The sequence below is a fragment of the Euprymna scolopes genome, chromosome 17 (assembly GCF_053919585.1).
Source record: "Euprymna scolopes isolate OS-2025 chromosome 17, ASM5391958v1, whole genome shotgun sequence".
NCBI lineage: Eukaryota > Metazoa > Mollusca > Cephalopoda > Sepiida > Sepiolidae > Euprymna > Euprymna scolopes.
The window spans coordinates 1500092-1513671 of NC_136498.1; the positions used below are offsets into that span (position 1 = coordinate 1500092).

Genomic DNA, 13580 nt, shown 5'->3' on the forward strand with positions numbered 1-13580 from the left:
TAAAGCCTAATTCGTTACGATCATATATACATTTTGGTACCGATCCAGAATCAAAGCCAAGGTTGCGTCGGCATCTTCCGGCAATATACAGTAAACAACCAGGAAACTTGCCGGAGAAAAAACAATATCACACGATTAATTCAAAACAATGCAAACAGAAGTTTAATCATATGAAAAAAATTATTTTTAAAAGTATATAAACAATTTTTTAAATACATAAAAGTGTATAAACAAATTTTTCAATAAATAAAAGTATGTAAACAATTTTTAAATAAATATTTAAAAAAGATAAAACATGGAAAGAACTATGAACAAAAACATTTTTGTTTTCAAGAAAAATATCAGAATTTTTTCGTCTGCTGATAACTGATTATTGATTAGCTAATCGCGTCGGTGTTTTCCGGCTGCTAATCGTAAACTGTCGGGAGATGCCGACGCAACCTTGAGTCAGATTCTGGATCAGCACCGAAATATATAAATGATCATAACGAAGGGGGTTATTAAACTTTTAACCCTAACCCTAACCCTAACCCTAACCCCTAACCCTAACCCTAACCCCTAACCCTAACCCTAACCCTAATCCCATATTTCTGATGATATATGTCCACGGCACTTGTGCTTTTATGTCGACACATTCAAAAAATCTCAATACAAATCCATAAAATCAGTCAGTATACAAGTAAAACATCTTTTCGGTTGTGTTGAAAGTGAATTAGTTGTTCTTAGACGAATTCAAATGTGAGTCAAAGCAAATCACAAACATTTGGCAGCGATTAAAGAGATGAAACGTTCACTGTAACCAGTTCAAAATAGTTAACAATCTAAAAATTAATATTTTTCAAAATTAAACAATAAAAATCCGCAAAAATCGAACGGCGCCAATATAATACGTTTGCCTTTACCCTGCTTGAAATGTAAGACGAAAGTGATCGCAAATATTTGGTTGACATTAAAGAGTTGAAATGTTTAAGATAATTAGTTTAACCTTCTTATGTGATGCGTATTCCAGCGGATTACTGATCTAGATCCATCAAAAAATGAATGAAAAAAAAATACGAGGTATCTTCAATAAGTTTTCAAACTTGTTTTGTACAAGCACTTTAAATTGTCGCAGACTCTTGACAATTCAGTATGTTATTGCTATATATCTGATGAGATGGCTGACGAATTGTTAAGCAGGAATTGGAATACACCCTACTAAAGCATGTTTGTCACAACTGGTGAATTTCAAAAGTGCCATCTGGACGTTAGGACACTTAAGGAGAACGATATGCAATAAAGTTTGTTTTAAACTTGGTAAAAAATGCCACTGAAATGCATGGAATGCTTCAGACTGCTTTTGGACCATCTCGCATGAATCGAGCATCAGTTTTCGACATAAGAGATTCAAGGATGACAGGGAGTCTGTGGAGGATGATAGATGTTGAAGGAGTAAGGAATTCAAAGCACTGGTGTTGATTGGCCTAATGAAGAATTTCATGTATAAGAACCGTCATGTGTCTATAGAGACAATAAGTGCACAGTTTAATGTCAGTGTAAGAACTGTACCCAGAATTATTAACGAGGAACTGAAGATGCGGAAGATTTGTGCAAAGTTTGTCCCAAGGGTGGCCAGAGATTACAAACTATTTTACCAAGATAGCCATCAATCCTCCTATAGTTCAGACTGTGACTTTTGCTTATTCTCTAAACTCAAGGAGAATTTTAGAGGATGTTGTTATGGGACAATTGAGGAGATGAAAGAGGTTGTGACGCGGGTCATTGACACGCTCACACAAGAGGACTTCCAGGCGTTCTTTCAGAAGTTGTTGGAACAATATAACAAGTGTATTGCAGCCGGAGGAAATTACTTCGAAAGAGACTTTCATGTGTGTACAATCAATAAAAGTGCCCGTAGGAAAAACGTCTGGAAACTTATTGAAAACATCTCGTATTTCAAAAGATATTTGCTTACAATCATTCCATAAGCATACGCAGTGCAGCTTGATTTGAATTAACTTGAAATCAATTTGATTAACACTTAACGCAAAAAAAACTCTCGTGTTTATTTATTTATTTATTTATTTATTTATTTAGGTTTGTTGTGTTTTGTCTCGGTTTAAACGGAGAACGTATTGTCGGAAGCCGAACTCTTCTGCAGTTGATTGCTAGAAAACCTGGAAATTTGTCAAATGGTATTTTTTGTAAAAAAATAATTTTATAAAGTTGCTTTAGAGACCCGATCGTGGTTGGCGAGTAGCAGCTGCTTCATGACCGTTTCGTTTCAATGCAACAATATTATCAAACTGATATTTTGTAATTATTGAAAAAGAAACTTTGGTAGCACAGCTAGACGTGCTGTTAGTACTTTGTAGTGAACAATCTGAATTAAATGAGAGGGTCGACAACAAGTTCTGTTCGACATGGAGCCTTTCGTGGTTCTATTTGATGAAAAGCTAGACGCGCTGTTCATTATTCGCACGATCGATCCTCACAGCGCGCCCCTTGCTTCTTGGCATTGTTCCAAAGACGTGCTAAAGCTTACTTCATGAACACGGATTCTTTTATTAATGTGTTAATGTATACAATTCCCATCTCGTAATCGGAATCTGGATTAATGAAGAGCTGAATTCTTCACTAAACAATCTACAATATTTATAGAACACCATAACGCAGGTAGTGGATAATCCCTCCAGCTTGGTGTATTAAATTATAAAAGAATGCAACTCTCAATAAGTGTTTTTTTACATCCACCTCTGTGCTATAGATATATTTAAAAACGATATATTGATCTTGGACGCCACATTTCTCAGCCTGTCCGTCTGACTACCCGTTCCATTTTTTATCGGAAACAACTGAGCCGATCTGGCTGAAAATTGTATAGACATTTGCTATGATGAGGTACAACGAACTAAGCGTTATAGTATCTGTCCGATGCAAATTTAGGTATTAATAGGAGTAAATAGGGATTAATTACCACAATACCACATTTACTCTAGAGGTTCTTTTTAGAAACTACTGGATTGATCCGGCTAAATGGGTGTTTTATGACAATGGTTGAATATAGCCGATTTTGTGTCCATTTTTGCATTAATTACTAACCGTATTAATCTTTAACTGTGCATCTAATGGATACCATAATGCTAAGTTCGCTTCACATTGTCATAACAAAGGCTCACACAAAATTTCAGCCAAATCGGTCCAATAGTTTTCGAGAAAAAGAAGGTTCCGAACGAAAAATTTCGTACAAATACTAGTCATTTTTTTTTCAATCAAAAAATGATATTTCTCTTATTACGAAGATAATTCAATAAAGAATTTATTGAAAAATGAAATATTTTGTTGGCATTTTAAGAAAATAAGAATTCAAATAAAAGCACTCATTGTATGGCAAGTTTTATGAATGAAAATGTAGTTTTTGAATGACTTAACATTTTTTCTTGTTTTCATGATTCATTCATTTATTGTTTGTTCAAATCAAAATGAAGTTTTGATTCTTTTATAATAAAACCAATGATAGTAAATGAAAGTTTTCTTAAATGATGTTTGCTGCTGCGATTTCATTGGCTCAGCGTTTCGGCATCTTTCGGCATTTTACGTAAACTGTTCTGAAAATTTCGACAATAACACGATTCGATTCTGCATATTTACCAGGCTTTTTTTATGTAAATTTATAAAGAAAATAAAAGCCAAGCGGCAGCGCATCAATTAAATTTAAATTTCAAAATCCTATTTAACTTTTTTACGCATGATTTTTACTGAAATTCTACGTGCTTGATCGAATTTGATAATGAACAAGTAACCTTAAAGTTGAGCTGACTTCGCAAAAGGCTCGTAACGATAAATACTGGAAGCAAAACACATATAATTGGTCAAATGAAAATCTATGTCAATTTATTCTTGCGAAACAACAGAATGAATGTTGGGAAGATACCTTTTTAGGAGGAAAATTGTTGCCGATTTCAGGGAGACATTTTTAGTGAAAACGGTTTTTAGGTTTATATTCAAATGTAAGAAAGCAATAGGAATGTTAGATGATAAACATAAAATAACGAACGAAACAAGCACAAGATCATTAAAGAGATGTTTGAAATGTTTATATAGAATGTTTGTTAATATGTTTAGAGTTCTTGCAAAACAAGGGGGATTATTTAGTTAAGATATCGAGGAAGTCTGTGTCGATAAGTTTAGGGCCAGGAATTATTCATGTTCTTAAAACTCGTAATCAAAACTTCCCATCCAATTACACAAAATATATTTGATTAAAAGTTATCAATAACAGCTAATGCTCATTTGTTTTCGTTGGCGAAAGAAAGTTCAGTGGAAAATGTTAAAAATCTTAAAATGAATAAGTTCATTTGTTTTTGGTGAGCAGACGATAGTTTGAAAGGTTAGTGAGTGGTGTGCATATGCGTGCGTATGCTTATGTGTGTATGTGTGAGTTGAGATAACAAACACAAGCTCGACAGATGGGGCGAAGATGGCAGACTGAAGCAACGTAGATCTTAAGGTTGTCTTTGATTTTGGCTTAACTGTTTATTGAAGAAAAATCTTATATAGAATCGACGTCGATCCAATTTTTGCTCATTTTGAATAAATGAAGAAATCATTTGATTGATTGAAAGTATTGTTATTTGTTTATATTAATTTCTGTGCATGCGCGAATTTGGTTGTGCAGAAACGAGATTAAATCTGTTCATTTTAAATATCGAAGAGTAACGTCTCTAGCTACAAATGAACAGGGTAAACGTCATAATTTTAAAAAAAGAGGGAGTGAGAGCGAAATTAAAATGAAATTACAAGATTCCAAGGCAACGCCGGATAGGGAAAGCTAGTTGGCAATAAACAAATATTGAACAACAACTATTATAACCCCTGATGCATGACGACTCCAACGAACATCCAACGCATAAAACGTTTGTGTGTGCACTACAGCTAATAGAACGTTTAGACGAGCGATGTGATGTAAGTTTAGAAGTGGGCATCTCACCGGCGGCTTTGTGTTTGATACAAGACAGGGAGAAAGAAATAGAGAAAGAGAAGGAGAAAGAAAGAAAAAATCGGGCATCTTTTATTTATTTAAGGGTGTTGTTTTGTGGTTAAGTAGGAGGGAAAACGGGGGAGGGGAGAGTGAAGTGTCGGGGGTCTCTAAAAATATCACTATTTTTGGCAATCACTGTTTGTAATTTCTGGCATCTCTGCATATCGCTCTCTGTTGCGGTTATTGATCGACAACCGTCGTCTTTCTAAAGACCCTTCGATGCAGTGCTTTATTATTTAAAAGAATTGAAAACTGGATCTCGGAACGTCAGTACCCACGAGTCTCCTCTGGATCCTGCTTAAGTTTTAATTAGGAACATTATTAGTAAAAATAAAATGAACATCTATGTAATAAAAGTGAGCAGACGAGCTTCAATGATCACATATGCAAATTTGAGTTTTATGAGCTTAAGGAGGCTTAATCTAAAAATAGCTGATAATAATAAAATAGTTTAGAATAATAACGTGTGTAAGATTTTCAATAACAAAACTCAAGTTTTTCATACATGCATGCAGGGGTGTTTATGCGTGATCTCTTTTTCCGCTTCTTATATTGTCGTCGCTGTTTCTTCTAATAATTACTATAAAAATAAGCCTGGTTTCACAAAGGAAAAGGACACAAGGAGACGTTCGCTAGGAATTTTACTAAATGGTTTCATTTAAAGAGAACTGATTCACGAGAGAAACACTAATGTTATCTTAACTAATTATTTACTTCTTTATTTTCTAACTCAATGAAATGGGTTTAAATGTCGCTCTAATGCCTTCTTTTTCACTTTTTCATGTTTGCGATATTGCGGTGGATTCAAACACGCTTATAAATATGGTGTATGAATAAAACCACATTTCTACACCAAATGATTAAGATAGTTTGAATCCATCGAAATATTAGTTCGACTTTATAGATGTGTTTCTGATTATATCTCTACTAGTCTGTTGTTGTTTTAGTTACCCATTATTTCATATAGTAAATATTTATGTTATTAATGCTTTATTTTATATTAGCGGAAACTGTGGAAATTGCACAATGGCAACTTTCATATGAAATATATTCCTGATGGGTATTCTGTAGACGTTCAGCGTGGATGAAAACTCCGAGATGATATTGCAGCCCTTTTGTTAAAACTGCAAAAGTATTTATCTCAGTAATCTGTTAATCTAGTTTCAGAATATATCTGGTTATTACGGTTTATCTCCGATATCCTTATAGGAGTCTGTGACATATTTCCATTGTATGGACGGCCTGCGCGAACACAAACCCCGCGATATCATTATATCATCCTTAGACAGAACAGAATCCTGTCCAGAAGATCAAGGTGTATTTTAATTCCACACACGGCTCAAAAGCGACATCATTTATGTTTATTTAATTTTATTTTTCTACATTGCGTCTTTAGTGATCGGGAGATCCTATTTATTAAAAAAAGAGGATAGAAGGTGATAACATACTGCGATCATTAAATTAACGTATCGATATATCGATTTAATGTTCGTAGTAAGATATCACTTTCTATCTTCGTTATTAATAAATAGAATCTTTAGATTGAGTCATTTATAATCTGGAAACCTCGACACATGTACGTATATTTAATGTATTATGATATTGATATATAGATTACAAAACTACTAGTAACTAGATCTTATTTGGATTATTCTGACTACTGTTCTCGTCTTGAGTGTTACATTCACGATGCTTCAGTCGATGTAACCTGCGACCTTCTTTATGTATATTTCGTCGAACTTGGGAGCCTTTCTCTCGAACTCGGAATTCTGCACGGAATTTTGAACGGAATCATTTATTCAATCCATGAGGGCAGCATGTTCTCTTTCCTTCAACTACCGATAGAAGTCCTAAGTAATTTTTAATTGTACTTGGGTGTCGCCCGCATTGGATTAAACCTTTAACCTTCAAAAGAGTGTAACCAAAAACTTAAAACTAAGTACTTTATCCATTATGCCACGCGAAGAATTTTACTATAACTTGCAAGAGGACATAAACTTATTTTTCTTAAGAAGTACAATCTCACTACTTAGCACTTTTTATTCCTACAGAATAATTTTTTTTTTCATAAACATAATACTAGTACTAATTGAATGCCGGACTAATGCTTTTCTTTCTTTCTCTTTTCAGGTCTCTTGACTTAAAAAACCCGGATGAAGAGAACAACCAGTTGGATGCTGGGAGTGGTTCTCTTCATATGTACAAGCGGTCCGACCGTGTTATCATCAACGTAAGCGGACTTCGGTTTGAAACACAGACCCGTACACTAAGCCAGTTTCCGGATACGTTGTTGGGTAACCCCAAAAAGCGAAACCGCTACTATGACCCGTACCGGAACGAATACTTCTTTGACAGGAATCGTCCTAGTTTTGATGCCATCCTCTACTTTTACCACAGTGGCGGGCGTCTCCGGAGACCCCAGAACGTGCCACTGGACATCTTTCTTGAAGAGATCAGATTTTTTGAGCTCGGGGAGGAGGTCATTGACAAATACCGAGCAGAAGAGGGATTTATCAAGGAAGTAGAAAAACCCCTTCCCGAGAACGAATTCCAGCGACGTGTATGGCTCTTGGTTGAGCACCCGGAGAGCTCTACTCCGGCCCGGGTGATCGCTATAATGTCTGTTAGTATCATTGTGATCTCAATAGTTACCTTCTGTTTAGAAACCCTTCCGGAGTTCAAACGCTACGAACTCCTAAATGATACCATCATCGTGGATGATGCCATGCCAAAGTTTGGTACACCATTCTTTATTATAGAGACTGGCTGCATTATATGGTTTACAATGGAGCTGTTGATCCGATTCGCTAGCTGTCCGGGGAAATTAGAATTCTTCAAAGACAGCATGAACGCTATCGATATTGTGTCGATTATACCGTACTTCATAACACTAGGAACTGTCATACAAAACGATACGAATACCCAGGACAAACAGAATATGTCGTTGGCAATCCTCAGGGTAATTCGTCTAGTGAGGGTGTTTCGAATATTTAAACTCTCGCGCCATTCCAAAGGACTGCAAATTCTCGGCCAAACTCTGAAGGCCAGTTTGCGTGAACTCGGTTTGTTAATCTTCTTTCTGGTCATTGGTGTTGTCTTATTTTCTAGTGCTGTTTACTTTGCAGAGGTAGATACGGAACAGAGTCATTTCAAAAGCATTCCTGACTCATTTTGGTGGGCCGTTGTAACCATGACCACCGTTGGTTATGGGGACATGTCGCCAATAGGCGTGTATGGCAAACTAGTCGGATCCCTATGCGCCATCGCTGGCGTATTGACTATTGCCCTGCCCGTACCTGTCATCGTCTCCAACTTCAACTACTTTTACCACCGGGACGCTGACGCTACTAGCGACAAGGACAAGTTCCAACATGTATCTTCTACCACAAATTATTATGACGAAAAAATCAGTTCGTATACGTCGGAAGTCGAGTCCGACATCATGGAAATGGATGAGGGGAGCATGTATACGGACAAATGGAAAGAGGGAAATATAAGCAATACTAACAATATAGGGTTCAATCACATCAAAAATAACCTTAGTATGCAAACCGACGTATGAGAGACTTATATCTTCAATGCATACAATCTTAAAGACAACTAAAACAGAAACAATAAAAACAATATGAAAACCAAATGGAATGATTTTTAAAATACGAAACCGGATCGGAATGATTTTTAAAAATTGAAAGAACAAACAAGGATTTTTTAAAACCAAATTCCGAAAGAGAATATCTCAAAGTAAACTATATACATATAACACAAAAGAAAAATACCCAACAACAAATTATTCACACAAGTCTATATATATATTAAATTATATATATATAGAGAGATATATATCAGCGGACAATGATGATATAAACATGGCTGCCAAAAAAGCGGGTTATTTCGCAAAGTTACGGAAAGTCAAGATAGAAATACTGTCAAACCGAATAGGGGACTCAAAGCAATCCCCCAAAGAACAATGTCCAAGACGAGGACAGGTTACAATGTCCGCAAGGAATATGCAATGGATACAGTGCGAATATGAATATATATATATACCAATCCCATATTACTAATGATGGAATGCGAGATTGCATTTGTCTTTTGTGACAAGACAAATATTCTCACTAAAAAAAAAAAACGCCACGTTGCCAAGGTTACAGGAAATACCAAAAGTTGTGCGGAGAAAACAGCGGGATAGCCGACTTATACCAACCGGAGCTATTTCTCTGTGTCTATCTCTCTTTATCTCCGTCTTTTTTTTATTTCTCTCTCTCTCTCTATCTTTCTCTCTATCTCTCTCTATCTCTCTCTTTCTCTTTCTCTTTCTCTCTCTCTCTTTCTCTATCTCTCTTTCACTCTCCTGTCTCTCTCTTCTCTTTTTTCTCTTTTTCTATCTCTCTGTCGTTTATCTATATCTTTAAATCGAAATCTGAATAAACATTTTTTTTCCAGTTTAGAAGAACGTACTTATAGAGATTGAACAATTTTGGGAAGAAGAAAAAAAAACTAATGTTTGTGGTTTGTCATGATGTATCACTTTCTTTCTTTTTTTCTTTTTTTTGTACTTTTAATTTTGTTGTTGTTGTTGTTGTTGTTGCTATGGAAACCGATAAACTGATTATCGGCATATGTCGACAACCATTTTTTTAAAGAAAGATGGATGTCATTTAAAAAAAAAAAGAAAGAAAGAAAAATGAGAATCAATTATTTTTCCCGCTTTTAAACTCTTCCCAAACTTTGAAACCCACATGTTTTGATGACGTAACATTTTTTTTTTGTTGTATATGTTCTGAAACTATCAGATGTGGAATTTTTTGAGAGTTTTTTTTTATATAGATTTACAAATATTATCATTAGTATATATTGAAAAAAGAAGCTAAACGCCATAGATTATTTATAAAAAAATAATAAAAATATACATTCTTTAGAAAAATCTGTGGCCAGTATGCTCTAATATATACATATATATATATAAATATATATATATATATATATATATATATATATATATATATATAAATGTATATCTATGTATACATTATCATAATAAATGTGTATAGAATGTAAATATATGTGTGAGTGTGTGTATGTATGTGTGTGAAGTATGATAGCATGAATGAATGGAAGTAGAGACGATAAAAGTACATGAGTGTGTATGTGTGTGTATATATATATATAGGTATGCGTGCGATATGATTTGCAAGGATTTTGATATTATGTAAATATATAGTATAATTTAGGTTAGAATATATGTATATATATATGTAACTTGTTTAGCTAATTCGTCACATGTTATGTTTAGAATTCACATATAGGTTGTTACTTTTTATGTGTAATTTTTAGTTGGTGTGTAACTGTTTTTTTTTTTTTGTTTTTTTTTACACGTTTTACAATATTTTTTTACCGTTTTCCTTTCCGCGATTTACCCTACCTTGAATGACAGCATAAACTTAGTAATTGTGCCTTCTGAAAAAAGTAATGGCATGTGCGCAAGGCGCAATACTAGTACGATGATTTGCATATCGCAACATAGACTACTTTGTGGGTTGGGCTGGGGGTATAATATACTGGAATTAATATGTTTAGCCATTTTTACTTTGCCGGAAGTGCAAGAAAACCCCAATAATTAAATTTATAAATGAATAAGTATAACTTTGATAGAATTCAAAAATAAACAGAAATGCTTATTAAATTATATAAGAAACCATAATGCTTACTTCGTGCAAACATAGAATCATTATTTATAGAATGTAAACGTTTCTTTATTTCGATATGTATACGAAATATTGTTACACAAAAACATTTAGATTCGTTGTTTTTTCTTTTATTGCAGTACACTTGATATAATTGTCATCGTTATCAGTTTCTTTTATACCTCGTTAGAGTTTACGGGACAAATCTTAGTACTTTATCGTACTGCGTATTTTAAATATTATTTAAGCGAATGCACGAACGCAATAAGATATTATGTATTTTTATTTTTATAATCCGGTATTAACTTTATATATATATATATATATATATATATATATATATATATATATATATATATAAGGTAGAATCAAAGTTTAAAGAAATAAATAAAACAGGGAGACTATTGTTTCACTAGGATTAAGACGAGTTACAATAAGGTATTTTGGTGACTAATATCCAACTAAGAACTTTGCAACAAACGCCATGATGCTATCATATAGAAGCTGTATGTAAATTAAGTACAACAAAACAAAAACACTATTTCTAACATGAAAGAAGCATAGATAAATTTTCAAGTGTAACGTACGTATCCAACTAAAACTTGGTATTCTAAAATGAACGACTCATTCACACATGAGGCTTGTATATATGGGCATGCGCAACGCATACACCGGGAACAAAAAAAAACGAAGATACAATTTAAAAGTGCCACCGTGAAATACAGTGAAATATTACAACTAAAATATTAATAAAGCAGTTTCACTCTGTTTTACAGCTCCCAAAACTGTCAACACTTGCCGTTTAAATAAAAAATAAGAGCAATGAAAACAAAAAATTAAATTCAAATCCCACATTGTAATGCAACGATTCACGTTTGCGTGAAGAGTTCTATCGACGAAATTCACTCTGTGGTTTAATCGAACGCGTCTTGGTGATTGTGTATATAGCTCAGCAAAAAATGAGATCCTTGGAGATACTTATTTCAATGAACACCGGTTGAAAAAAATACAAATCAATTCGAAACAGTATTGAACAATGCATTCTATTTTGAAACATTTAGCAGCAAAAGTATTACATATCTTTAAATGATCTCTTTATTTCTCTATCTCCCTTTTTTATTCATATATATGTATATATATGCTTTTGCGTATAAATATATATATACACATATATGTAAATATATATAAATTTATGTATGTATATACGGATACGTATATGTGTGTCAAAGATAAGGAATGTGTGCGTGTGTGTAAAATAAAGTATGTCTGTTTAAATAAAGTATATCTGTGTAGACAACCTTCGCTAAAACGTCATATTGAATAAGAAGGTCGATTCTGAATGAGGTTTTCATCGTTTTAATTGTGCTCTCAAATTCATAGCTTTCTCTGTGCTGATAGTGTGGGAAAAACTGTCCAATTGATATTTCGTTTACTTTTTTATTCTTCCGAGTGCTTTCCTTTCGGCTAATATAAATACATGCATAAATATATATATATATATATATATATATATATATATATATATATATATATATTCATGTCTATATGTATGTAGAGATCTAGAATCCTGTAAATAATAATAATTATTATTATTATAAAAAGTAATCTTTTTAAAGATTTTCACTTTCAGATATTTGATTAGTTTTACTCAAACACATAAACATACAAATACACACACATTTCTGTATATATATATATATATATATATATATATATATATATATATATATATATATATATATAATATTTTTCCTTAATTTTTTTCTAAGGAAAAAGAACCATTGAAAAGTGAATTCATTTAACTTTAAGCAAATATTTTTAATTTTCTATTCTCACCTTAAAAAATTCTAATTGGAGTTATATATATATATATATATATATATATATATATATATATATATATATATATATATACATATATATATATATATATATACATATATATATATATGTATATATATATATATATATTTAAGCAGGTGTTTTCTATTTCAAAGCCTAATAATCTATCACCGAAAGAAATAACGGAACATTTTCTATGAAAAGGGAGATATAAAAAGAGTCACTTTTCTTGTTTAATAGAAATGTTTTCAAGAAATATGATTGTAGCAATTTGCAATGGGAAAGTAAAGTTACTGCTTTAAAAAATGCCTTCAGAAAACTTTTTTTTAAGCTGAAGCAGATTGAATATCATTAAAAGTAGTCAGAATTACACACTTTTTTATAAACCTTCGACCTTTTTTGAGGTCAACGATTTTAAACAAAAAAAATTCTTTCGTCTTTGTTCTATTTTTCCCTTATATATATATATATATATATATATATATATATATATATATATATATATATATATATATATATATATATATATATATATATGAAAAAAAAAGGAAAACACGGGGCTTGGGTGGGTTGACAATTTCTTTTTCACTAAACAATATTACATATCACCAAAACCTTTTTTTTTAATTTATCAATAAAAATGTTCTTTAAAAAGGGGGAGATAACTCATGTCGTGTTTTATTACGGCAATTGTGTGGTTGCATTGGAGTTTGTTGCAAAGTTTCAAGTCATTAGTTTTTTTGGTAATAGAGGCAGTTCAAAAATATATGAACGAGAATGTTTTTGTCAACGGCTTAGAAGACAAATAAAAATCCGAAAGCAATGAATTTTTAAAAAATCAGAGATTAAAGGAATAATTTTAAGACTAATTCTTTTCGATATTTGGAGAGACAGGCCTTTTGATGAAAAAAAAATACCATGGAAAACGTGTTTAGGTGATATTATCTTATGTATCGGTACGATTGCAATGCAAAAACGCATTGTACTTCACGTAAGGTTAGAAACGACCGACAGTTTATCCACACGTAGACCTT

General features: G+C 32.7%; 1 protein-coding gene across 4 annotated transcripts in view; it reads left to right on the forward strand.

Moving 5' to 3' along the window:
- Positions 1-8793, forward strand: part of LOC145296648 (potassium voltage-gated channel protein Shaker-like) — a 390939-nt gene extending 382146 nt beyond the window's left edge. For all 4 annotated transcript variants that reach the window (XM_080142580.1, XM_080142579.1, XM_080142581.1 and 1 more), the window contains one exon: positions 7151-8793. In XM_080142580.1, the coding sequence (XP_079998706.1) occupies positions 7151-8582 (1432 nt within the window). In that variant the 3' untranslated portion in view covers positions 8583-8793. The remainder of the gene's footprint in view (positions 1-7150) is intronic.
- Positions 8794-13580: the final 4787 nt, after the last annotated feature.